This window comes from Sceloporus undulatus, chromosome 1 (genome assembly GCF_019175285.1).
Source record: "Sceloporus undulatus isolate JIND9_A2432 ecotype Alabama chromosome 1, SceUnd_v1.1, whole genome shotgun sequence".
Lineage (NCBI taxonomy): Eukaryota > Metazoa > Chordata > Lepidosauria > Squamata > Phrynosomatidae > Sceloporus > Sceloporus undulatus.
Window position 1 is genome coordinate 250,018,782 of NC_056522.1, and position 26,524 is coordinate 250,045,305.

General features: G+C 41.2%; 1 protein-coding gene across 3 annotated transcripts in view; it reads left to right on the top strand.

The window, feature by feature from the left end:
* The window catches only part of CFAP65 (cilia and flagella associated protein 65), a 56,121-nt gene that overhangs the window by 23,063 nt on the left and 6,534 nt on the right, over positions 1 to 26,524 (top strand). For all 3 annotated transcript variants that reach the window (XM_042445881.1, XM_042445882.1, XM_042445883.1), the window contains 18 exons: positions 926 to 1,150; positions 1,366 to 1,524; positions 1,859 to 2,024; positions 2,118 to 2,246; positions 3,259 to 3,475; positions 3,651 to 3,779; positions 5,053 to 5,229; positions 5,711 to 5,777; positions 8,286 to 8,396; positions 9,396 to 9,587; positions 9,893 to 10,051; positions 11,546 to 11,689; positions 13,865 to 13,981; positions 16,617 to 16,754; positions 19,140 to 19,205; positions 22,580 to 22,794; positions 23,395 to 23,559; positions 24,371 to 24,655. In XM_042445881.1, the coding sequence (XP_042301815.1) occupies positions 926 to 1,150; positions 1,366 to 1,524; positions 1,859 to 2,024; positions 2,118 to 2,246; positions 3,259 to 3,475; positions 3,651 to 3,779; positions 5,053 to 5,229; positions 5,711 to 5,777; positions 8,286 to 8,396; positions 9,396 to 9,587; positions 9,893 to 10,051; positions 11,546 to 11,689; positions 13,865 to 13,981; positions 16,617 to 16,754; positions 19,140 to 19,205; positions 22,580 to 22,794; positions 23,395 to 23,559; positions 24,371 to 24,655 (2,861 nt within the window). The remainder of the gene's footprint in view (positions 1 to 925; positions 1,151 to 1,365; positions 1,525 to 1,858; positions 2,025 to 2,117; positions 2,247 to 3,258; positions 3,476 to 3,650; positions 3,780 to 5,052; positions 5,230 to 5,710; positions 5,778 to 8,285; positions 8,397 to 9,395; positions 9,588 to 9,892; positions 10,052 to 11,545; positions 11,690 to 13,864; positions 13,982 to 16,616; positions 16,755 to 19,139; positions 19,206 to 22,579; positions 22,795 to 23,394; positions 23,560 to 24,370; positions 24,656 to 26,524) is intronic.

A 26,524-nucleotide genomic window follows, 5' to 3' on the forward strand; every position in this document is an offset into this window, starting at 1 on the left:
CGGGATCACGCTTCCTGTGAAGGACTCAGTACGCAGTCTGGGGGTGCTCCTTGACTCGTCGCTCCACCTAACATCTCAGGTGGATGCAACGGTCAGGAGCACCTGTTATCAGCTTCGGCTGATACACCAGCTGCGTCCTTACCTGGACCGGGGGGACCTTGAAACAATAGTACATGCTCTGGTAACCTCTCGTTTGGATTTCTGCAATGCGCTCTACATGGGGCAACCCTTGTACCATACCTGGAAGCTGCAATTGGTGCAGAATATGGCAGCAAGACTGGTCACTGGCTCATCCAGGGCCAGTCACATAACACCGGTCCTTAAAGACCTTCATTGGCTGCCTATTCGCTTCCGGGCGCAATACAAGGTGTTGATTATCACCTATAAAGACCTAAATGGCTTGGGCCCAAGGTACTTAGAGGACCGCCTCTCCCCATACAATCCGCCCCGCACACTCAGATCTGCCGGGAAGCATTTATTGAAGGTTCCAGAGGTCAGATTGGCTACCACCACCCAGAGGGCCTTCTCCAGCTCGGCCCCAAAACTCTGGAACTCGCTTCCCGATGAGCTCCGCTCGGCCACCTCCTTAGACCGCTTCAAGAAGGGGTTGAAAACACACCTTTTCGAGCAGGCATACCCTGACACCTGACTCCTGTGATGCTCCCCTTCTCCTCCAGACAGCATTGTTGAGCTGTCATGTATTTTGGTTTTTATTGCTATTGATGTTATTGTTGCTTATGAGATGATGTAGATGTTTTTAATGTTTGATGTTGCTTTATTGTTGTGAATTGCACCTGTTGTTAACCGCTTTGATTTTTTAGAAAAGCGGTATATAAATAAAAATTTTATTTATTTTATTTTATTTATTTAAAGCACTGTGGTTGACAACTTTGGCTGAAGAACCCTGCTGATGTTTCTTCCTCAGGAGATCCACCTTAAGAGTAGGGCTGAGCCCTTGGTCCTCCTCTTAGAAAGTGATGGCAACCTGTACTTCAGACCCACCTGTGTGGGCACCTTTTCCTCACGCACCTTCACCATCAAGAACTGTACCCGCTTACCCATGCTCTTCAGATGGAAAATTCAGCAGTTGGACAAAAAGCTCCTGTCTGTCCAGCCTGCTGAAGGGATGATATTGCCCAATGAAGCTTTGGTGAGTAGGATAATTGCAAGGAAAAACAGTGCCTTTTTTGAGCCAAGGTTAATAATAAGTGATTCCAGTTTCCAGAACTGGTCCAATACATTCTATCTGCCTTAGACCAAGCAGCGAATGATATGTCTATATCTCTCCTTGCCTTCCTAATAATCAGAATCTGCTGCCTGAAGTTGCTGCTTCATTCCCCCATATTCTTCTATATGTGATTTCAGGCTCAAACCTGGACCTTCACTCCTAGTGAACAGACCAAATATCTTTTGCGGAGTTGGGTGACAGTGTGGAGAGAGCAAGAGCTACTGGATGACAAGACTACACAGAGCATCCGCTATGTCCTGCGGGTGATCGGGGAAGGATCATTCGGGACTTTAACAGTAAGGGATGCCATCCATGGCGGAAGATGAATTGACCATGTTAGAAGAGAGCAGAAACTCTGTCATAGAACTACTCGTTTTTAAACATACTCTGATGAGCCTGACATCTGTGAAGGCCTGAACTAGTCGATATGTATCCTCCCAACTAGTGGTGGTACAAAGCCTCCACCTGTGGGCTATGCTGGGTTGCATAATAACCTGACTGAGATTGCTTGCTTCTCCATATCATGCTCCTGTCTTCCCTCAGTATCTTTAATAACAGTATTTCAATGGTTTACCCCTAATCTGCATTGCTTAATGGACCTGACTGTTCTCTGTTGTATTTGGGCTGCAGGCACAAGATGAACAGGTGGATGTTGGCAGCATCCTGGTTGGCAGCACACAGTCTTGTGAAGTGACATTATTTAATAATGGGGCCTGCTCCTTACAGTATATTCTCAGCGTGGAGCAGATGGTCACGGGACCATGTGATCCTGAAGAAGTTGCCAGTGACCCCTTAGGTATATAATGGAAGTACAAATGTCATTGTGCTTTGCAGTTGCCTGAGGTCTTCCTTCCATATTAAGCCTACCTCTTCTGCCTCTCTTCTATAGCAATCACTCTTGACCATTACAAAGGGACAGTTGCTGCTCGGGGAAAGATCTTTTTGCAAGCAACTCTTAAACCAACCCGTCCACTGCACTACTCCTGGATAGTCAGTTATGCCATTTCTACTCCCAAAGGTAACAGCTGTCACAGGATAACTTGTATGGAGTGAGGAAGGGGGGGAGATCCCACATCAAGCAAAATACTTGCTTTTGCTTCACTGTACATTGAACCTGGCCACAATGTGTGCATCTTAAGGTTCTTTGTGGGATTGTGAATCAGGAAGGAAGCTTACTTATTGCCAACACTTTGATGCTCACAATGTCCTACTTTCTTCTAGACAATTGTGAATTTCTAATGCTAGAGTTCATGGTTTTCCTTTCCTTTACAAGTAAACAAAGTGCAAACTAATCTTTCAGCACCTTTGAAACAAACTGAGTGAAAGATGTGTAAGCTTTTATAGACTGTGTCCTCATTTCCCCAACACTTAGGACATAAAGTGTTTTTCAGCCACATTTTTTCATTGGTGGACTAATTTCTTATGTAAGTAATAAAACAACAATTTTAGCAATCTCTAGTTGATTTGATAGTGTGATAAACTGTCCACAAACAATAAACTGGCTGGAGAGGGAAATAGCCTTGCTGCTATTCACCCAAAATGGAAAGTGGCTGGTGCCGTGGGGTTGGCATGCAGAATTAGCTGGTGTCATGGAGATTACAGACAAAGGTACTGATTTCCTTCAGTGGAAAAAAACCCCAGCCCTATTGGTTTGCCATCTTGATTAGTGTATGGCCCTGTCCTATGTCTTTGCCTCACAAATCCTAAGCATCTCCATTTAAAGGCTGCATTTCTCAGGCATGTGCTCTCCTAATGAGCTGTAGTCTCTCCCAGGAACATTTCCCCCAAGAATAAGCATACTGTTACTTAAGAGTTAGGAAATTGCAATGTTCCTGCCTCTGAAATATTGCTTTACGTGAAGAGGTATGGACAGTAAACAAGTGGTAAAAGACACTTATTGCACTACCCGTTACTGTCTGGAGATGTCTCAGATTTTATTCATGAATTCTTAACTGTTAAGTCTGTTGCCTTGATCTGTTAATGTATTTATCTGTTTGAATGTTTGCTTCCTTTTTGTATCTCCATGCAAGCCACAACACCCCTTGGGGAAAAGCAGTCAGTTTGCTGTGTAACAGCAACAGGCATCTATCCATCTATCTGTATCACTGATGCCTGTGGCACAGGTAGTGCCCGTGGCATCAGCAAGCTGCACCTCTGGAGACTTTTCTCTTTGGAGACTCTGAACCAGTATCTGGAGCGAGAGCCAACACCTCAGGAGCTCACTTTTAGAGTACCCACAAGGCACAGGTAAGGATCTTTGGTCTTCTGTCAGGCCCTAAATTTCTTCATAATCTAAAATGACAACTTCTTTCCCTTTTCTGACAAACAATGCATTGGGAAAGATGGTTTCTGGAATTTGCAACCTTGCCAGGCAGCATTTCTCAAGCATTTTATTCACTCCTAATTTCTCTTCAACATGCAGCATAGAGCGGATTCCCTCAGTCTATACTCCTGTCATGCTGGATTTCAACTTTGGTGCAGCTCCTATTGGATGCATGCCCTCTGTGGTTGTGCTGATGCTCCAGAACAATGGGATGATACCTGTGAACTGGTGAGTTAGTCCCTCACTCCTTCTAGATGGGAAATAGCTCTAATAGTTACATAGATTTTATATTGTTTTTCTGAGAGCAGGTAATGAGAAACGTATTACTAACAGGAGCGTCATAGCAGGAAGTGGTGTAGTGTTCATATTGTGCCTTGGATATTCAGGACAGGCAAGTATCCTCACAGTGTAGATATGGCTTCTGGAGAATTTGATTCCTCATGTTTTCAGATAAAGATTTATGCAGCTAAATTAAGCCTGTTTGGATTAGTAGTAGCCAGACAGTAATATTCCATGTGACTCCTTCACTTTCTCTACTCATGACTAAATCTGTATATGGTAATCAGAGAATGGCTTTATACATTATGAGAAATTTCTTAATGGTGATAGCAGTGAGTTCTGAGAACCAGTTATCAAGTTAAATGGCATTCCCTCTCTAAAGGTCTTCAAGCAGATACTTGACAGACATCTATCATGGAAGCTTCAGCTCTGTATTTGGGATTAGATGGCCTATAGTCTATGGTTCTTTGTGGTAACTTCTTCATCCATTTGAATCTAGCTAGACTCAGAGACAGAATACTGATAGGACCTGAATTGTCTTCTTCCATTAGCTGGAGGTAGAAAGTTGGCAGTATTAAGGGATATTAGCTCAACTATACATCTGTGGAGGCACAGTCTTGTAATGGCAAGAGTATGTGTCTAGATTACAGTAAGGAGGATACATGTATGCCACATTTCTTCAGGAGCAAAATAAAAGCATACAAAGTGCCACTGAGCATGTATGATAATTCATCCCCATCTCATTTTATAGAAATCACATTTCTGGCCCATATAATAATAGTGTTTTTTTTAAAATTTATATTTCTCACCTCTCCCTGCAATGGTGCTTGAAAGTATGCTCCAAGTCTGTTGAATTCCCAGAAGTGAAAGATAAGGCTAAAGAAGATATCTGCTCCAAAGTGATGCATCAGTAGCCTTTATGGTTCCTTGCCTCTCCCCTCAGCTAGCAAACCCTGAACAATTTAGGGAAAGTAGTAAACACTGCAGAATTATGCTAAACGAGAAATCATATACTGTTTGTATAATTTATTTAGGATGCACAGTCCAGCTTTTTGTAGCTGCAGTTTTTTTAAGACTCCAAGTACATAAAGCCATGTTCATGATGGTCAGTAGGACTAGAAGGCATGTAGCTCTGCTGACTATCACTTCTTTATTCATTTTGCTTTCTAATTGTAAGGCATAATAGTTTGTCTCCCTTGCTTTTGCACTGCTTGCCTTCTAGGGCCTTTTTGTTTCCTGCTGACCAGACAATTGATATGGAATATTGGGCAGAAAGTGCTGAATTTGACCCCAATGAGCTGCACCAGATGAGGATCCAAGATAACCAGCTTTTTACTGTCTTTCCCAAGGCAGGAAAGCTTCTTCCAGGCGAAGAGCAAACCATAAACTTAACCCACAGGTAGCCACAAACTCAGTTTTTTCCCCTTACCTGTATGGAAAGTGATCTTAAACTGAAATTTCAAACTCAGTTTCTGTGCTAACTCAGATTCACCAGCACAGGATCCAATGTGTATAGTGTCTACTGTGCTGGGGCACTGTTATATTCATTCTGTGGGTATGAAACTCAGACAGATCCAGTGCTCCTCACCCCAACCCTGGCATATTCTGGGTTCCATATAACTGGAATCCCTAAGCCTGTTTTGCATGTCCTGTGTTTGGAGAATGGCACTGATTTGATAGTAGTTCTAAATGGGTTTTGCACTGTTCTTTCCCATCCAGACATGACTGTCCTTTATGCTCTTTATGCAACAGTGCAGCTCTTCAGCAGGGAAATCAGTTGTCCCTAATCTGCTGTTTGTGATAGGCTGCTCCAGCTCAAAGTTTGGAATGATTTCATCTATGTGTGTTTCTGATACTCGTATTTGTTTTCCCCTTGCTAGACATGATTTCATTGGCACCGATCGGCTTCCAGTCCTGCTGAAGGTTTCTCATGGTCGAGAAATTCTGGTATGATTTTGAATACAGAAGTTCAGGAACTGTCTCCACTGAAACAGGCATATAAGTAATCCAGAACTTGTAGTCCAGCCCCTTCTCATTTTATGGGACGTTTTCCCTGAATTTAGCAGCAAACTGTTGCTAGTATAGCAAGAGTAGGCAATGTACTATTGAAATGGCTTTCTCTTAGTGAGAAGCTTTGCATATGACCCCCTCCATAATGTATTCAAGATCTATAGCTCCACATCCACTTATGTTTTTATTCTGTACTAAATTCCTCACTACAGGATAAGTGGCAATCAAATTAAGACAAGACCATCTAGACTATCTCACTGTTTGTTATTCCTGAACAGTTATTGAAGCCATAGTCTATATCATTTTAGATAATCCAGAGTTTTTAGCTAACTTTACAAATTACTCTTTGTTTAATAAAGTAACTTTACCCCCACTTGTTACGTTACTTTTGAAATGTAACTTGTTATAATTTCATTACCAAGGAAAGTAAGTCATAGGTAACTATAGCATTTATAATTTGTTACATCTAACTTCTGAATTTCAGGTTGTTCTCTCCCAATTTTTTCCTGGTTATGAATCCTCTTTGCTTAGCTTGACCCATCTGCTGGCACTAAATACCTAACACCACCATATTAGTGGAAAATTAATGACTCTTAGGTTCTTCTCTCTATATGTGATATTCAAAAATGCCAGATACTTGTGTGGAGGTTAATTTTCATTGGGGAGGTACTGTATTTGAATGAAAGAGAAATATGTTATGTACAGTCCTCTGTATATAAAACAGAAGTATAGTCCACTGCGTGCAGTGGGAAGCTGCTCCCAGATAAATATGAATAGAATTGGAATCCAACAAAAAAATGAAGATGGAAACAGAACAAAAGGTGACTAGATGATGGCACTGCAGAAAAAAGATAAGGAGGATGCTCTTGAGATGTTTATTATGTGTAACAATCTGCGGTACATGAATTAACAAAATTAATGCCAGTAATAATATAAAGAATGCCTTCCTTGAGTGCTGTATAACTGTGATTCAGTCCTACACAAATATTGACCAGTCAGGGAGCTGTGTTAAGTGTGTCTCAACAAAAACAAGAGTGTTGTGCTACCTTGAAAAGCAGCACATTTTATTTTCTGTAAGCTTTTTGGACTGCAGCTCACATCATCACTCAATTAGCCAGGGTTTCCATGGAGATTTATGTACATGATTACTGATCTCATCTTAATTTTTATTTGTATTTTAAAACTATATTATCAGAGATACTAATTGTAGTTTTCACTTTGACATATTTAGAACACAGTTGTAAAGCATCAAATGGTGGTGATTGTGTGAAATATTTATTGCATGCTTCACAACTGAAGTAATACATCACTGTTTATAGAGGTAGGAGACTGACTGTAGGACCAAATGAGGTTTTTATTCTTCAATTATATTACCTTGATTATGATTTCATAGGTAGTCTAGAGAGTATCTTCATTTTGTAATCCTCCATATTTTCCACAGTTTCTTCCATTTTTTTTCAATACTAGAAAAATATGCTCAGGTGAAGCAGATAGAATAACTCTACAGTGTTTCTGGACTGATAGTGCTAGGAACTGAGATGGTTCTAAAACTGTAGTGAGCACAGGGGAGAGGGTCTGTGAAAATTCAATAGGAACCTGAAACTGGAGCAGCAGGGCATTGGTAGTAAAGGTGAAGTGAAATTACTCAGAGTTAGCTCTGACAACTTCCACAGGCATTGCTTGCTCATAATACCAATTGCCAGTAGTCTAGGCCTCTGTTTACATCATTAGGGTTTTCTCCATTTGCTTGCTCTCAAATATACATCTCCACTGTCTTCCCTGTTCCCCCCCTCTCTTTCCTAACTTGTCAGCTAGTCAGATTACCCTTATGCTTCAGTAGGCACCTTTCTTATGCCCCACTGAACTTCTGCTAGGTGCCCAATGCCCTCTCAAGATTTCCTGTGAAAGTACTGCGTTCCCATCAGCCTTTTATTTTTATTCTTCCCCTCCCTTTGGGGACTGTTGTCAGCTAAAAATCCAGCTTGTTGAACAGGCTGTGAAAACACAGGCTTAGCTGTGCCTTTGTATAAAGCCTTTGGATGGGCTCCCTTGGCTCAGCCCATTTGGCACAAGTCTTGATGGCTGCCCAGTGGGGAGGGGGATCTAAGTTCAAGAGTCCTGGCTGGTAGAGAGCATGCATCCTGGCTATCCAGGTGGCCAGAAATTCTTAAGGAAGTGTTTCAGAAACCTTTTCTGCATGAAGATTAATAAGAAAACTCCTTGAGGATGTTGATCAGCTATTTCCTGAAGGTTATATGCCATTAACTTTTTTCAAGAACAGGAATACATAAATCACAGTACTTCATTTCATGCTGTTACATTTCTCTCAATGTTGCCTGTAGGACTTATGCAAATACTTGTTTGCTTGTAAGCTGGGTGGTTCTGATATGTGTAGTAACAGCCTATCCTTTCCCCTCTCATCTTTTTAAAATTTTGCACCTGCAGCTGAATTTCATTGGTGTGACACTGAACCCGGAACGCCGCTATATTCACTTCACTTCAACCACACATATATTCACACCCATTGCTATTGGCACTTATGACCCTCCCAAACAGGTGAGGCTTCTTCTACCCACCCTCTACATACCACAGAAAGTTGGAAAGAGAAAGAGAAACCTAAAGGGCAGGTATGATTATATGTGAAGGAGATCCCTAAAAAGCTATTGAAATCTAGGATGATTTGCCACTTGAGAAGCATCGTGCTGTGGAAGGGAGGTGTGTGTGTGTGTGTGGGGGGGGGGTTTACTGCAGATTATAAGGCTAATAATTTGTTTAGCCTCATTTGCCTTATAAAGCTACTTCTGGCATGGGGACACTTGCAGGGAAGAGCTGGTTCTTGGGTTGGGTCAGTGCTTCTCAATTATTTTCTGTCATGCCTCCCCTAGGAAGAAGAAAACATTTCGTGCCCCCACGCGACTGTAAATGGTATCATTTGTCTATAAAATTGTTATAAGTACACCTCTGCATAACAGAGCCTCGCGCCCCCCTTTACGGAGCCTCGCGCCCCCCCTGGGGGGCCCGCCCCACTATTTGAGAAAGGCTGGGTTGGGTGGACTTAACACTTACTGATTAGCCTTTAAAGTGTCACACTAGGCTGTTTGTAATTCATTTGTTTTCAGAGACCAGAAATGAATCAAGGTGGGGGAAGACTACTGGAGTGGCATTTTCACTGGGTAAATGGCAGGGCCTGGGATGGTTGTCTACTTCTCTCCTATTGAATCTTCTTTATAAATGTCTTTGATTTTATATTGGAAAACTCAGTTATGGCTTGAGCCAGTGTCCTGCAGGGTTAGACAGTATTCAGCTGTCCATTTTTGGGATATGTGTGGAATATCACAATTACCCTCTCAAGGTCCCAGTGTTGATTGACAGCTTTTGAATTTTGTTGGAGAATAACATGAAGATTACTTCAAAAACAACTTTTCCAGCAGACATTGGGACTACCTACAGTATGACCAAGAAGGAGTCATGCCAAATAGAGACATTTGTGGTTCATATGAGTTGCTCAGTTCTTATACAGTAAAGTAAATACCTCTGGTCTAACTCTTCTTGCAGATCTATGAAATGTACAATGGAGGCGCCACAACAGTTGTGTATGAAATCCAGGTGGATGCTCTGATGAAAGTACAGGAAGAGAATTTTCACCATACAGTGTTTGTCTGCCTGAATCCAAAAGGAGAGATTGGTCCAGGTTTAACAGCTCACACTGAATGGATATTTTCCCCACTGGAAGCCAGAATGTACTCGGTAAGGCTTTTGCCTTCAGGAACAAGCGCCTCCATTTCGAATAAGAAGAGAATACAGTATCAGAAAATGCTAGAGTACTGGTATGAAATATCCTTGCTTTTTGACACTTAAAAAAAGAATTAAAAGAGCTAGAAGGCTCTCTCACACACCTTGGCTTACAAAGATAGTAGATGAGGGGTTTAGCCATTTATGAGCTCAAATGATAGCTGTTGCATTCCAAAAGAGAGCAGTTTCTGATACATGTGAAAACTGAACCCAGAAAGTGAAGTAAAATCCTTCCACTGCAGTTTTCTCTTTCTTTCTAGGTGGAAGTGCCCATTCACATTCTTGAAGGTGACTCTGCTCTTATTAACTTCCAAGGAATAGGTTTTGATCCACACGTTATGGGAGAAACAGCACAGTTTGATAAAATGGTGTCTCCTGCAACAACACCAGGCTCTGCCAAATTAACAGTACCTGGTCTAGTAAGTGTTGAAAATTACTGCTGTACGAGTATCATAAGAGAGGGCAACAAGGAGGGATACTTTGCTAGCATTCTGGAGATAGCTTCAGACATTGCAGATAAGATGTGATGCCTGCTTCCAAATACCAGCAACATTGGGATCTGTGCCAAGGCTATAATATATGTAAAGGACAGCCATGTGGATCAGCTAAATTGCATGGTACAGTCATCATACCAGGGTCAGCAGTTCCACTGAGTGTAATCCTGAAATGGAGATGAAGGGGCAAATCAGATGATGATGATGATGATGATGATGATGATAATATAATTTATTTATATTCTGTCTTTTCCCTAGGAAATCAAGGCAGATTACAACAATTGCAAGATAAAACATTGTAAAAATAAAATTACAATTAAAAAGAAACAATCCAGTATCCTGACCCTCCCCCCCCACATCATAAAAACATTAATCACAAACCGTAAAAAAGAGATTAAACAGTAGAATAAATTTAAAAAACAAAACCCCCCACACATTCCTGTTAGGAATTCACTAAAATTACAAGTAGGATTGGAGTGAGAGAAGTGTCTTTTTTTTGGGAGGGGGGATAATGTCAGTGAGGGGAGACTAAACTAAAAAGGCTAATCTTTTAATCTGCTAATAAAATGGGCAAGAAGGAGTGGCAAGCACATGTGGCCCCAATGAGGAACGGAAAAGATCTGCTTGTTTTGGGGTTGGATTTGGGCTGCTTCTGGGCACTCCAGGGGCATGCGTTGTGTAAACACCATGCCCCCGGAATGACTGGAAGCTGCCCTCATCTGTTTCAGGCCTTCGTAAGCAATCCAGCCTGCCCCTAATATTGCTGCTTATAAAAAGTTTGAGTGCAGGTTGGAGGTCTCACAATATGGGAGCATTCAAGTTATTGAAATCTTGGTGCAACTGAAACATGCAAAGTCCATCTACAAGATGCAACTTGAAGAAACCCCAAAATATTTGCCCTATGAAACACTTTTTTGAGGCTCACAAGTCTCTTCTTTCAGTGAGGCTTCAGCTTTCTTTTGAAAATATATTTATTGTGGATGTAGTGATAATACCATCTCTTCTTTTCAAAATGGCCTGATTTATGTAAGTTTGGAATTCTAAACCAATGTGAGGCTTCCAGTAATTCAGTTAAACATTCCATTTCACCTACGTACATCAATTCTCTTTTCATTTTATCCTTCCATGTTAATGTGTCCCAATGGGAAAGAGATGCTGGAATGAAGTAGCATCTGCATTTTTCGACAGGCTGCTCATGTTTGAGCTAGGTCTTGAACTGGACAGTGATTTATTTGATTATACAGTACGACTGTTTTTTAAAATTAAGTTTCATGCATATGGTGGTATATAAATGACTTGCCATTCACTACTGATTCTAGGTACCACTGTGGGTTAGTTCATTCCATTCAGAGTATGAGAAAGAAAAAAGCTCCCAATCTGTTAGGTTAGGGGATCACCATCTATTTGTTTTCTTTGCAGACAGTGTACTTATCTCAACCCCGGATTTGTCTTGGCAACATCCCAGTCTACAGCAAATGCAGCCGCCTTTTCTTTCTCAACAATGCCTCTGAAAATGAGGCCGTTGTTTTTGCTTGGCATACTGAGACTTCAAATGCCATGGTGGTAAGTTCCATCTGCTTTACTGCTTTTGGTTTTCCTTGGTGATCTCTCAACTGTTCTGTCTCCTTCAAAGTTTTCTAGACTTTCTAGTCTGGCTATGAGAGGATAGCTGGCCAATCAGCTTACTTGTTATTAGATTATTTATTTATTTAAATATTTATATCCTGTGCTTTATCCAGAGATCCCAGATTAGTGTACAATAAACCTAACAAGACTAAGGTCCAAAACACACTGCAGAAGTAATCCAGTTTGAGACTGCTTCAGCTGCCCTGGTTCAATGCCAAGGAATTCTGGGAACTGCAGTTTTGTGAGACATTTAGTCTTCTCTGTCAGAGACTCAGGTGCCAGAATAAACTAAGTTCTGGATCTAACCAACTTAAAATAATATAAAGTATAATACTTTTAAAAGACAAAAAAACTTATTAAACAATTAACAAATTATAACACAGTTTAAAAGATTAAACAGACTGTAAAAGAGATTAAAAGAGTAACAGATTAAAATAACTAAAAATGAATTGAAACTATTTGCAAGGGAGAGATTTGTAAAATCAATTAATTATTCATCAAATTAAACATTTGTAACCTGCTTTGGCAGCCTTTTGGCTGAAGAGCAGAGTAAAAATGCTCCAACTAAACAAACAAAATGGCAAAAGCTTTCATAAACAACCATGTTTTTACTTGGTGCTTAAATAACAGCAATGTTGGTGCCAATTGAGCCCCAAAGGAAGAGTATTTCTGCCACAGCCTGTGGTGCCACAGCCAAGAATACCTTCTCCCATATCTTCACACAACATACTTAGCTGTCTGATGGAACACAGAAGAGGCCCCCGCAGCAGAACTTAAATCTCAGGCAGGAGCATAAATAGAGAGGTGGTGAGGTCCCAAGCCATTTAGGGCTTTAAATGTCATTATTAGTACCTTGAATTCAGACTGAAAACATATTGGCAGCTGGTGCAGTTTCTTTAAAACTGGCATTATATAGGTTTTGTATGACATTCCTGTCAGCAGTCTAACTGCTGCATTCTGCACCAGCTGCAGTTTTCAACTCATTGTCAAGTGCAGGGCCACATAGAATGCAGTAGCATAATTGGGAAAGTATTAGTGTATGGACTACTGTGGTTTACTTGTATATACTCATGTATAAGTCTAGAAATTTAGGTTAAAAAAATCAACCCACAAAACTTGAGTTGACTTATCCATAGATCAATGTAAGTATTGTACTTTAAATTACACACACACACACACACAAAACCATCCCATGGTGAAAGGCAAGAGTTTAATCTGCCCTGGAAGCACTGCCCCCCTTCTACTCTCTCATCCATTTAGCCTTTAGTATGAGCACAAATAGTTATCCCTGCAGGGAATTTTGTAAGTACTTTGGCATTGTTTTCCTTTGCTTCATCCTTTACACCCTTCATTACATGCCCCTATGTTTTACACTCGACTTATCCATGGTTCATATAAAAATCCATAATTTTGGCCCCAAAACCTGCCCTTGACTTATACATGAGGTCGACTTATAGTCGAGTATATACAGGTAGTTATCTCTCTCCAGGAAAGGCCATAGTGTCTGAGCTGGCCCCAAGTACTCTGAGCCACTGAGTCCACCTGGGTCAGTGACAAAAATGGAGGTAAGAGCACTCCCAAGCTACACACCTGCTCCTTCAGTGAGAATGCAGCCCCATCTAGAGCTGGTACATTACTCGAGTCCTGATCCAAGAATCACCAATCTACAGGCTAGACTTCTGAACAGGATTGCAGCACAAATAGAATGAGTACACAACAGGTTCTGAATACACATTAAAAGATGGATGCATTGTGTCAGGTATAGTGACCTACTGTACCACGTCAAGCAGCCTATAAGGACATGTAGTTCTAAGTCCAGTTTTTAGTCCCAATTAGATTACACCTACTGCATCAATGAGAACTTGGTAAATCTTTAAATTTTGCGATTAAATGTGATGACAATTGGATTTAGGCCTCTCTTCCATGGTTGTAACTTCTCCTATTAAAATATTCAAGGACTACAACTACATTGCCTTCTCTCCCAACAATTTGTGATTGAGCACAGTGTGATTGTGATTTTCACAATGAGAAATGACAGCCATGAAAACATTTGGTGGAGATGCACAATGCATTGCTCTATATACAATGATGTATTGTTTCTCCCTCTCCTAGATACTGAACATCACTCCAGAGAGTGGAATTGTACAACCTGGGGAGAGCATCCAATGTATTCTCACACTGCATGCCAGTGAAAGCCCATGCTTCTACAATGCGGATTTGATCTGTGAGGTGAGGCTCAGTATTGAAGAAAATCATTTGAGACAATAATTTCCTTCACCATTCAAACACAGTGATGGTGGCTACATATATTAGCTACCAGAAGCCTTGGTGTCCACCATAAAAGCTAAAGTTCCATTGAGTGGACCTCTTTGTTTTAAAGAGTATTTAACAAGTTGTATTTGGAGACTAGGTTGGGGAAGCTGTTGGTTGTGCTATTAACATTCCAATTATAACAAGGAATACATGTTCCCAATTGCATAATTAGGGCTGGGTGACATGGACCTTTGCCATAGTACAGCTTCATAGAAGCTACACCACAAGCATTATCTTTTCCACAATGCCTGAGCCAAACTGGATACCTTTGAATATGTATAGCTCCATTCCCCCCCCCTTCTTCCTCCATTTTCTTGAGATATTAGAGTTGGATCACCACTATTCGCTCTGAGATAGTCCCTCCCGATTCTTCTTCTGCTCATAATCTTTTAACGCCCTCGCCTAAAAAAATTTCTGTGTTTCCTCCCGCTTCTTTGGATGAACTCTCTACACTTCTGCTCTTCCAAACCTGCAACCTGTTCTCTTGATCCAATTCCTACTTGTCTTCTAATTTCTGTAGCTCCCTCTTTTCTGCCCTCACTTCTCCATATCTTCATTCTCTCTCTCTCTGTAGGCTCCTTCTCGTCGGACTTCAAACATGCTCTCATTTCCCCAATTCTGAAAAAACCTTCTCTTGACCCCCTCCTCTTTGTCTAGTTATCATCCAATTTCTCTTCTTCCCTTTCTTTCTAAAGTTTTGGAAGGGGTTGTTTATTCTTGCTGTCTTGAGTTTCTTGAAGCCAACTCCATCCTTGATCCCTTTCAGTCTGGTTTCCGCCCAAGGCATTCTACAGAGACAGCTCTCACCAAGATCTCGAATGACCTTTTACAGGCCAAGGCTAATGGCCTTTACTCTGTTCTCATCCTTCTCGATTTGTCTGCAGCCTTTGACACCGTTGATCACTGTCTCCTAGTTGACATACTCTCTGACCTTGGGTTCTAAGACTCTGTTCTCAACTGGTTTAGATCTTATTTGTCTGGCAGATCTTTTGCAGTGGTTGCTGGCGGTCAGACTTCTTCTCCTGTTCCCTTATCTGTTGGAGTTCCTCAGGGCTCTGTTCTGGGTCCCCTTCTGTTTTCTCTCTACACACTGTCCTTAGGTAAACTCATTAGCTCTTTTGGTTTCTCCTACCATCTGTATGCCGATGACACCCAGCTGTAGCTTTCCACCCCTGACCTTTCTCCAAGGCTTGAACAGCAAGTTTCGTCCTGTCTCGCAGCTGTCTCACAGTGGATGCGCCATTGGCGTTTGAAGCTCAACATGTCCAAGACAGAGCTTCTTGTCTTTCCTCCTAAGTCCGCCCTTCAACACTCCTTTTCTGTATCTGTTGACAACATTTCTATTCAACCAGTCCAGCAAGCCTGCAGTCTTGGTTTTATCTTTGATTCTTCTCTGTCGTGTATCCCGCAGATCCAGGCCACAGCCAAGGCTTGCCGATTCTTACTATACAATATTGCCAAAATCCCACCTTGTCTCTCCGTTCTTCTGCAAGATCCTGGTTCCTGCCCTTGTGGTCTCACGACTTGATTACTGTAATGTTCTCCTGGCTGGGCTTCCTCTTTCTCACCTCCGTCCTTTAATCTCTGTCCAGCATTCAGCTGCACGCATTATCACATCCGCCCACCGCTCTGACCACATCTCTCCTGTGCTGGCATCCCTTCACTGGCTCCCCCTCCCTTTCTGCATTCAGTACAAGCTCCTGCTGTCGACGTTTAAAGCCCTCCATGGGCTGGCCCCTCCCTACTTATCAGACCTTATTTCTCCTCACCTTCCCACTAGGGCCCTCCATTCTGGTAGTCAAGGTCTGCTGTCCCAGCCCATGATTTCCTCTGCCCCATCTTGAATTCGCCCCTTTTCACTTGCTGCTCCTCACTCCTGGAACCTTCTTCCCCCGTGAGCAAGAGCCATCACTTCTTTAACCAGCTTCAAAACGGAGTTGAAGACCATCCTGTTCAGAGAAGCGTTCCCAGGCATTGCATAACTGTCACTTGCTCTTTGATGTTCCTTTGTTGCCTGTTTTATTGAATCATTTTCTGTATTGCTATGTCCTCCCTCCAGTCCATCTCCCCTGATCCAGGCCTCGGAGGTAGAGAAGAACTGTTGGCCCTCATCCCCTTCCCCTTCCCCTTCTGTGTCGTGTCTTTTTAGATTGTAAGCCTTAGGGCAGGGAACCGTCCAATTAAAAAGATTGTATGTACAGCGCTGTATAAATTTACAGTGCTTTATAAATAAAGGATGATGATGATGATGATGATGATAATAATAATAATAATTCTGCTTTGTGACCAAATACTTGTAGTTACTGCTCTGTATGTGGTAATTCTGTTTCTTCTTTAGTTGATTGATTGGATAAGTAATTTTTCTAGTAATTTATTCTCCAGGGTAAGGAAAATAAGCCAAAGCGAGGGCATACTAGATTCACTTGGAAGGCATATAATTTGTCAAAAGACAGGCAAGATTTTGTCTGTGCTCTGTCTAGCACAGAAAAAGAAAAGAAGCAGGAGTGCAGACTCTTAGAATGCTGAGGTAACTATAGGTTTTTCTATATAGATTTTTACTCAGCACCCACTAGATCAGTATGAGAAGGAGCTGAAGGAGTGGGAAACTGAGAAGGCACGACAGGCTGTGGAGTTCACCATCACGGAGAAAGACCTAAACACAAAGAAGAACCCAAAAGAATCTTTGAAGGTAAGAGGGATTAGTTTGCCAGATAATTTAGTAGTGGGGCATGAGCACTAGGGCTTATTAAGATGGCCCATCTTTTTTCTAAGTTGTTGCATCACATGATCATATCATGTTTTGCAAACAGGTATTAGAAAGTGTGAGAGCCAGCATGGTGCTGTGGTTTTGAGTTTTGGACTACGACTCTGGAGAGCAGGGTTTGAATCTCCACCCAGGCAGAAAAACCTACTGGGCAACCTTGGGCAAGTCACACTCTTTCAGCCTCAGAGAAAGGCAATGGCAAACACCCACTGAAGAAACTTGCCAAGAAAATCCTGTGATAGGTTTTCCTTAGGGTCACCATAAATCAGAACGGACTTGAAGTCACATAACACACACACACACACACACACACACACGAAAGTGTCTGATAAACGATGCCCTATATGATACTGATACAGTGGTCACATGCAGCAGTGCTCAGATGTGTGACTTGAGATTCACATTTTAGAAAGCTCACCGAGATGTCCTGTATTTCTAGCAATTGACTCTTTATTATGAAACATTTACGTTAACGTTTCTAAGCAATAAGCACATAATAAAAGCATAATACTTTATGAAAAATAAAAATGACAATAATATGACAGCAAAGGGAAAAGAAATCATTGCTCTTAGAAAGCTTGTTGGAACAAATAGGTTTTCAATAGGCATCAAAAACCAGGGATGGCCAATACTTGTCTAGTTTGGACTGGAAAGCTAATCCAGATTGTGTACTCTCTGGCACTAAATGCCTTATTCTGAGGGACTGTGTATCTTTACCAGGGCACAGGAATATTACTTTTTGAATTAAAATGCTCAGAATTGGATTATGGAATTTGTAGTCCAAAATAGTAACTTTTTCCAATGGTATACTTACTAACTGTTCACACATTACCCCCCCAGCCATCTAGTTGTTTCCCCCCATATATTCATCAGTTGTGCATGGGAAAATCTAAAGATAGAAATAGTATTAAGATATTACAAACAACTGAATTCTTTGCCATTCAACAACAAGGCAACACACAGATTAACATGTAAATCATTTCCTCCCAACCATGGGTCACACAGCATATATATGCCACCAGCCTCTGAAGATGCCAGCCACAGTTGTGGGCAAAACGTCAGGCATAAATTCTTCCAGAACATGGCCACATAGCCCGAAAAACCCACAAAAAACTATGGATGCCAGTTGTGAAAGCCTTTGACTTCACAACTGAATTCTTGTCTGGATCCAGCCTAAGACACTTCTACATCCAAGGTGGATAATCCCTCTCATGCCCATTAACGTTAGATATAATTATCTGGGAAATTCTCTTACACAAACTTGATTAGGTCCTGTTTGTGGTAGAACATCTCAATGAATTGTTGTTTATTTAGAGAAAATAAGGAAAAAAAGAAAGAAAAATGAATAATTAGTTGTTTGTTTGTTCTGCAGTTCTGTCCATACTGTTTTCATATGACTTTACATAAATTCCTGCCAATTGTCACAGAAAGCCAAGGTCATTTCACATATTATGCAGTGACAGATGTAGTGTACAAGTGTACCTGTAAAATGCACAGAGTTTGCAAACAAGTTTGTCACATTTACACTTTGCATTTTGAAAGTCTTAATAAAAGTACACTTAGCAAGACACTTCTAGACATGTTCCCTCAGTATTAAGTCCCATTCAGTTCAATGAGGCTTATTCCCAGGTAAGCCAAATAGAGGGTCGCAGCCCAAAAATGTAAAATAATCTTACATCATAAGGAGTACTTTTGGCTGAGGCAGTATTCCAGTTTCTTCCCATTTGCTATTACAAGTGGATTCTCTAACTCTTGTAGGGCAAGTCAGACAAATTAAGAATTATATCAAAGAGGTATGTTTAGTTTGGTTTATAATCAAAGTTTTGAATACAGAATTTGAGGGTTTCTGTTTGCAGAATTCACGGGTTTGGGAAGGTGTAGATGGGAAACCTGGGGACAAACTATGCGTTACACAGACAACCTCTTTCTTGATGTGAAAGAGTCTCAAGAGGCTAGTTGTTGAGCAAAGAACCATGAAGGGAAGAATGGGGTTCTTATTTGCAGGCAATTTTCCATTCAGAATCCCCCTGGTCTGTTTTTTTTCTATGCCAAACTAGATAGCCTATCGAGAACCCAATGAAAGAGAAAGGAGCCTGGGAAGAGCCATTTCTGAGCAGTTAAATGGCTAGCACAGAAAGAGTTCACCACCTCAACCGACCGTTGCATCTTTGCTTAAAGTGTGGCCTCCCAAATCTCTTTTATGTTAAAAAAAATGTCAGGACTTCATAAAATTTTTGTATATAGCTGAGTACTGTAGCCATAACATTCTTACTTCTGTATCCTTTGCTACTATTTCCTTTCTCTTTTTAGGGGGTTTCAAATTCCCTGGAGTCAACAAAGTTTTGTAAGATGCTTACAGAGGTCCAGAAATACAAGGTAATAAGTTTTCTATAATCCATCTCCAAAGTGGAAGAAACTGAGATTCAAGATGGACTACAGTGTCCTGTAGTATATTACATGCAACATGGTGGCTTAGTGGTTAAGACACTAATTGTGACAATCATAAGGTTGGAAGGTTGGCATTTCAAGGCCCAAGCACCGAGTGGAGTGAGCCGTTATCACTAGTCCCAGCTCCTGCCCACATAGTAGTTCGAAAGTACATAAATAGTGTTCTGTGCAGTCATGCTGGCCACATGACCACTGGAGTCATATTTGGACAATTCTGGCTCCCTGAGATTGGTAACCTACAGTCGGTTACAACTAGACATTCATGTCAAGGGGAAACCTTTACCTTTAGTATGTGATACTGCTTGTCTGCTACAAGTAGAAGGTAGAAAGGATCAGAGCTTGGACAAGTTTTTTATTCATACACCAAGTTGTTATGTCATAGTAGTCGCCATTCTAGCTGGGGGATACTTGCAGCAGTGGTCTCAAAAAAGTAACATTTGTAAGCTCTGGAGTGGGAGAGTAGAACTCTAGCATGGTCCTGACTCAGAGAGCATGAATGGTGTGTGTTTGTTTCATACAGATACAGGCAGCCCACTACATTTTCTAGAGTTAGGGGTGCAGGACACATGCAAAAGCGGGAAAAACAGCAAATAATTTTAGTCCCTCCCACAATCATGTTTTTAAAAAGGTAAAGATTTTCCCTTTGACAAGGTAGCCAAGTCATGTCCAATTGTAGAGGATGGTGCTCATCTCCGTTACTAAGCCGAAGACATGTCTGAGATCATGTGGCCAGCATGACTGCACAGAACGCAGTTACCTTCCCACTGAGTGGTACCTATTTTTCTACTTGCACTTTGACATGCTTTCAAACTGCTAGGTTGGCAGAAGCTGGGACTAGTGATGGGAGCTCACTCCATTTAACATACATAAAAAGTACAATCTGCAGATTCAACCCAATGCGGACCCCTTCAGTGTGGCGGGTTTCCTTCACAAGGCAGAAGCAAGTGGCTGGCAGGCCTTTCTACCTCCTCTATTGCTGCCATTTTTAATAGGGACTTACTAGCCTCGCTGCATATTCACTGTGTCTCAGTCTTTTGAGACTTGCAGTCCTTATTAAAAATGGCATAGGGCTGCAGCCAAGGAAGCAGCAAATAATCAGTGAATAATAAATTCTGCAAAAGTCAGACCTGCAAATGGGCAGGGCTGACTGTATATCTAGGAACAAGAGTCAACATTTTTATTTTCTAGCAGGGTTAGCGCAGTCCTCAGTCCACCATCTTTATACTGAAACCGACAAATTTGAGTTGTGTTGTTAAGTCTGTTCCCTTTCCCATACTCTACTTTCTCCTTTTCCTGGGAGTTTATCACATGGGGAAAACTAGCAGTTTAAAAGGGTACAAACCCATGATTATCCAGCATATTAGGCACAATTGCATAATTGGTTTTCACATGACGTTGTGCTCAAACTGCGAAGAATCCAACCAAAAAGAGACATGAACCAGCAGTTAGTCATTTTTGGGGAAATATTGTCTATTAATTTCTGTTTCATTCACAATATCGCTTTTTTGTGCAATTGCTGTAGTGTGAAAGCTATTTGCAGATTTTGGGATTCTCACAGTTTTTGTAGTTGTTGCCAGATTTCCTATGGTTCTTTGGGGTGAGCTTACCTCCGATGCGGCTTTGTCATACCGAATTGCCAAGAGGAAAGCAACCTTCTATGCTTTTTAAAAAAAACTTTTCTATCTTTTGGCTAATTTTTTTTTTTTAACTTAGGTTGGATAACATTTCTGGGAAAGTAAGGGACAGTACAGTATATTTTTTATAAAGAAAATTTTGTAAATAAAATTGTTTATTTCTCTGGGTGATTTTGTTTGCTGCCATGTGTGCTCTGGTGACTTCTGGTGACACAACTAATTGTTCTGTGCGCATGCGCAAAAACACAATTCCAAAAACCATCAATCGGATTTACACGCATCTGTGTGAAAACCAAATGCACAGACTACCCTCTTTCTCGCTTTAGTAATGAGCCTCTAATGCATTATTGTGTTCTGTGTGTGAAAATCATTTGCGCGCTTTTGCAAGATGCGGTTGTTTTAATCATTATCAGGATGGAGGTACATATGGTCCCTGTGTGATAAACTTTCTAAAGACATTTAAAATGCAGTTCGAAGTTTATGTGATCCAGTGTCTAGTCAGCATTTTAATAAATTGCTGAGTGTTGTGTTTAAAAGTTCAAAAACCGATTTGGGAAGAAACTTCTGCCAGCTACTCAGTGTTAAGCAAAACCAGCCCCTGCTTTCAAGCTGCAGAATCATTTTTCCTTGAGCTCAACTCTGGACATTAGTATGTCAAAGCACAATATGGCAAAAACACTTCTTGAATACCACAATTTTTCTACTTAACATCTGAATATTTTTTAATTATTTGAGATAGATAAAGAGAGAGATACATAACCTAATTCATAAGGGAAGCAAGAGGAGTGCCAAACATAGTAATTTTATGAGTACACTTCAGTTAAGGAGCAGATGTGTCTCTGGACACATTATCTTTAACAGAAACTTTGGCATCAGTGGCAAAAAAATTTGGAAAGAACAGGGATACGTTCCTATAAAAGCAGCTTGAACAGTTTCAGCAGAGATGTTATTCAGAACTAAAGATATGCACATGAAATAAAACAACCAGGTAAACCTTGCATGAGTAGACAGAAACACTTTGAATCATCTACTGATCAAAGATGCTTCCAAAATGCATCCAGGGATTATTATTTTTCTTTCACCAATTTCTACTTTCTTATGATTTACATTTGATGACCAGACTTACAGATCTATGCTTTTTTTTAGTGTTGGGAGTAGCTGGTGAGGCAGGCTTATTTGCTCTTCTCTTTTTACTGTTTTGCTGTTAACACATACTCAAGTAAGGGATTCTGGAGGCATCTGGTATTTGCCTTGCCTGTTGTTGACCAACACATACAGCTACAGTAGGACCCTATTCTTTCTTAGCTCAAGGTTTATTACATGGTTTACTGCAGCCATGCTGCTGCCAGATGTCTGTGCTTTTCCAGCCCTCTTTCACCATCTTTCCAGTACTGCTGCTGCTAAAAAAATTGCCAGGTAGAGAGGACAAGGAGAAAGGGAGCTGAGCAGTCATAAAAAGACTTTGTAAAAAGAAACTCTCAGAGGCTTTGTTCACTGAGGCATGCCTCTGTATAAAGCAAACACTCTCTTTCAGTTCCTATTTGCATAACCTCTTCTTCACATTTAGCTTGTTTTAGGACTTTTGTGTAATAATTTGGTTCAACTGGTTAGCTTCCTAAGAGCTCCAGACCATGCACTAAAGAGCTTCTTTTAATTTTTCCCCAACAGACTCTTCCCCCCATTAAGAACATCCAGGCACCTAATCCTCCTGCCAGTCGCAGCGAAAGGATGCACTTAAGGAATAAAGACACCAGCAGGTTGTGGGCCAAGCCAGAGCCCCCAAAGCCCTTTCTCATGCATTTAGGAGTTACAGCAAGGTCCCACTCAATTGATGATTTCTTGGCCAACTTTCCTGATGACTTGCCTCAGTACTTCCTCTCCCGGTAAGCCTTTTCCTGCAGCCAGTTCTTTGAAGGTTTCTGTTCTGTTCTTGCTCAACACCAGACATATGTGTAATTGGTATCCAATAGCAATGGCTTCCAAATTCAATGTAAGTGGAAATCACTAACTTCATAAAAATTATATTGTTAAGATAATTTAGTATGAAAGCTACCTTACATCTTTGCTTATCATTTGGAAAACCAATGTTGGAGAGTGAGCAAAGATATTTTCCTACCAGAGGTGACAACTGGCAACTGGCTTGCCTGCCCAGTTCAAGGTGCAATATTCCCAAACCCAACCAGTTTATTCTGGCCCACAGCAGAAAACCCAATAAGTATCTCTCATAATCACAAAATACAATAATTACAAATGTGCTATTTGAGGCAGTGTCTCATTCTGTCTGAAAGACGGGTTGGCCCTGGCAACATGTGAAGCACTACTGACAAAATGCAATCGCATCCCTTCTAATCCACCTCTGAGATGAGAGAACATTGAAAAAAATGAGTTAAAGGATAAAATCATATCCCCTTATGTCCAGACTCATGGGAAACATAGGCATTTTGCAAAGGAATTTTAATTTCCCCATGTTGTCCCCTTTCCAGACAAATTAAGGGGAAGGCAGCAAGAACACATGCTACAGATAAAGTGTCCCCAAGCAGGAGCAAAATTAAGAGACAGCCCATAAAGTCTCAAAACTGGCCAGAACTGGAAAGCTGCACAGAAGAGGAGGCCCAGCTAGTGACTGACATGCTTTCTACAGTGATAAAGTAAGTGACTTCTTTACCAACTGTCTTGCCATACTAACACAACATATGAAGTGGCAACAGGTGTTAATAGCCACAGAATGGCTGGATTAGAGGACATGTATCACATTTGTATTTTACTGTTCTTCCAAGGAGGTTAGGTAGTATACTTTGAGTGATTATCCCATTGTGTTCTCAAAACACTCCTATGAGAGACATGCTAGGCTGAAAGATATTAAAATCCAAGGCAAGTATGAGAGTCTCAAGGAGAAAATATTTAAAAACCGGGAGTCCAATGCCAAATAAATTGTATTACTCTGATTTACTACCATTAATATCATTTAGTTCAGACTCTTGCAGGAAAGGAAGATTTACTCCATTATGGGCAGATGGAAAATATGAATCTCTTGCTTTGCCTTTTTGGCTCATACAGGAATTGAATATAAGACTTTTTCACATTACCATCGTGATTTCATTGTAGCTCAGTTTGGCAAGATGGACTATGTGATGTTTGAGGATGAATCTTTGGAGAAGACCCCCAGTTTCTTTGCCATACTTTTATCCCTTTGCTGTATTACATACTGGGATAGTTGATTTTTCATGTGTAAAATCACAGAATTGGAAGAGACCATAAGGGCAATCCAGTCCAACCCTCTGCCATGCAGGATATCACAATCAAAGCATCCGTGATTGTGATTTCCTGCATGACAGGGGGGTTGAACTGGATGGCCCTTGTGGTCTTTTCCAACTCTATGATTCTATGCATAAAAACCCAGCTATCCCAGTATGTAATGCTGTCAGAATTCCAATGCAGATTTCCCTATTGATATTCCAGGGGTTTGCTGGAAGAGACACAGTTTCAAGAAGCAGTGATCAGGAGCCTTGCAGAGCCCACTCCCTACTTCTGTCAGCTCTGGAGTGAAGAATCTGCCAAACAGAAGCACAGCCCTGGTGGCACCACCACAACAACTCCGACCTCAGAGTTCAGCCAAAACAATAGGCTTGAAAATGAAGATTCTGGAGGAGAGACATCTGCTGCAAGGTCTTCAGATGCTCATGAAAGTCTAAGTGTAATTATTCGCAAGGAACAGTTCCGTGAGCAGAAAGAATACATCATCAGGTGAGCAAGAGACTTGATTGCTGGGCCATCTCTACGTAAGATTGTCACTTGTGAGCAAGATGCTCATACTCCAGTGCTAATCCTTCTGTAATGCAAAAATTATCAGAAATGTAGCTACAGAACAACATGGGAGCTGGAAAGGCTGATAGGCATCATGTCATACTTCTTCTGCCTTCTGTGCCTTATAGAAGATGAAGGAAGCCATATAAAGAGCTATATAGATATATACACAACACAGTTGTCACCACTTGTAGCCTTGCACTTGTAGCCATGGGATTCAGTTTCCTGACAAACTATTCTGCTGGTCTTATTTAAAAAATGAATGTGTCAAGGTTTCAAAGCTTAAGGAAATGAATTAAAAATAGCAGATTATGTTTGTTCATGAATTAGAAACACAAAAAAGGATTTAGGTATAGGTTCCCAAAGTCAGGGCATCAGGGGCTTCGCTGTCTAATATAGTTCCATGTTCCTGCCTCCAAACTCCAGGAGGGCTGTTCCTTGTTGCTGAACCCATGGAAATTGCCAGTTTAGGGTGGGCATAGAAGGTATGGAAAAGGATTATGTACCAAAACAGTCAAGGTCCATAGTCGGTTGGAATGATAGGGGTGAAAATCAGGCAGAAGTGAAGTTCTTAAGTAGTCAGAGATCTGAAGGGAGAGAAGCAGAAGCACAGGTGAAGTCAGTTAAAAATGATGATGATGATGATGATACATAATTCTATCCTGCCTTTTCCTCAGTTTGGCAAAGAGGCTTACAATAATTAAAAAACACATTGTTAAAAGTTCACAAGCTCTACAAAAGTTAAAACAAAATTAAGCAATCAAAAATTTAAAACCAGATTAAAACATGTTTCACACACACACACACACTCCGGCACTGTTAGCAGGATGCAGCACAGGCCTTATGCAGTCACTCATCAAATCCTTGTCAAAACAGAAAAGTCTTGACTTGACATGAAAAGAAATTAGGGTGGATGCTAGACTAACTTGTGAGAAGGTAGTTCCAGAGCCTGGGAGCACCCACTGAGAAGGCCCTCTATTATTTTCCTACCAGATAGAATCATAGAATCAGAGTTGGAAGAGACCGCACGGGCCATCCAGTCCAACCCCCTGCCATGCAGGAAATCCTAATCAAAGCATTCCCGACAGATGGCCATCTAGCCTTTGCTTAAAGACCTCCAAGGAAGGAGACTCCACTACACTCCAAGGGAGTGTGTTCCACTGTCGAACAGCCCTTACTATCAGGAAGTATTGTTGCGGGTCCTGTTCTCTGGAGCAGCAAAAAACAAGCTTGCTCCCTCCTCAATATGACATCCTTTCAAATATTTAAACAGGGCTATCATATCACCTTTTAAGCTTCTTTTGTCCAGGCTAAACATCCCCAGCTCCCTGAGTCGTTCCCCATAGGGCATGGTTTCCAGACCTTTCAGCATTTTAGTCGCCCTCCTCCGGACACGCTCCAGTTTCTCAATGTCCTTTTTGAATTGTGGTGCCCAGAACTGGACACAATATTCCAGGTGGAGCCTGACCAGAGCAGAATACAGTGGCACTATTACTTCTCTTGTATTACAGTACTATACTTTTATTGATGCAGCCTAAAATTGCATTGGCCTTTTTAGCTGCCGCATCGCACTGCTCACTCATGTTCAACTTGTGGTCTACTTGGACTCCCAGATCCCTTTCACATGTAGTTTCATTCAGCCAGGTGTCCCCCATCCTATATCTGTGCATTTTATTTTTCTGCCCTAAGTGCAGTACCTTACATTTCTCCATGTTGAATTTCATTTTGTTAGCTTTGGCCCAACTTTCTAGTCTATTCAGGTCATTTTGAATGTTGATCCTGTCCTCTGGAGTATTAGCTATTCCTCCT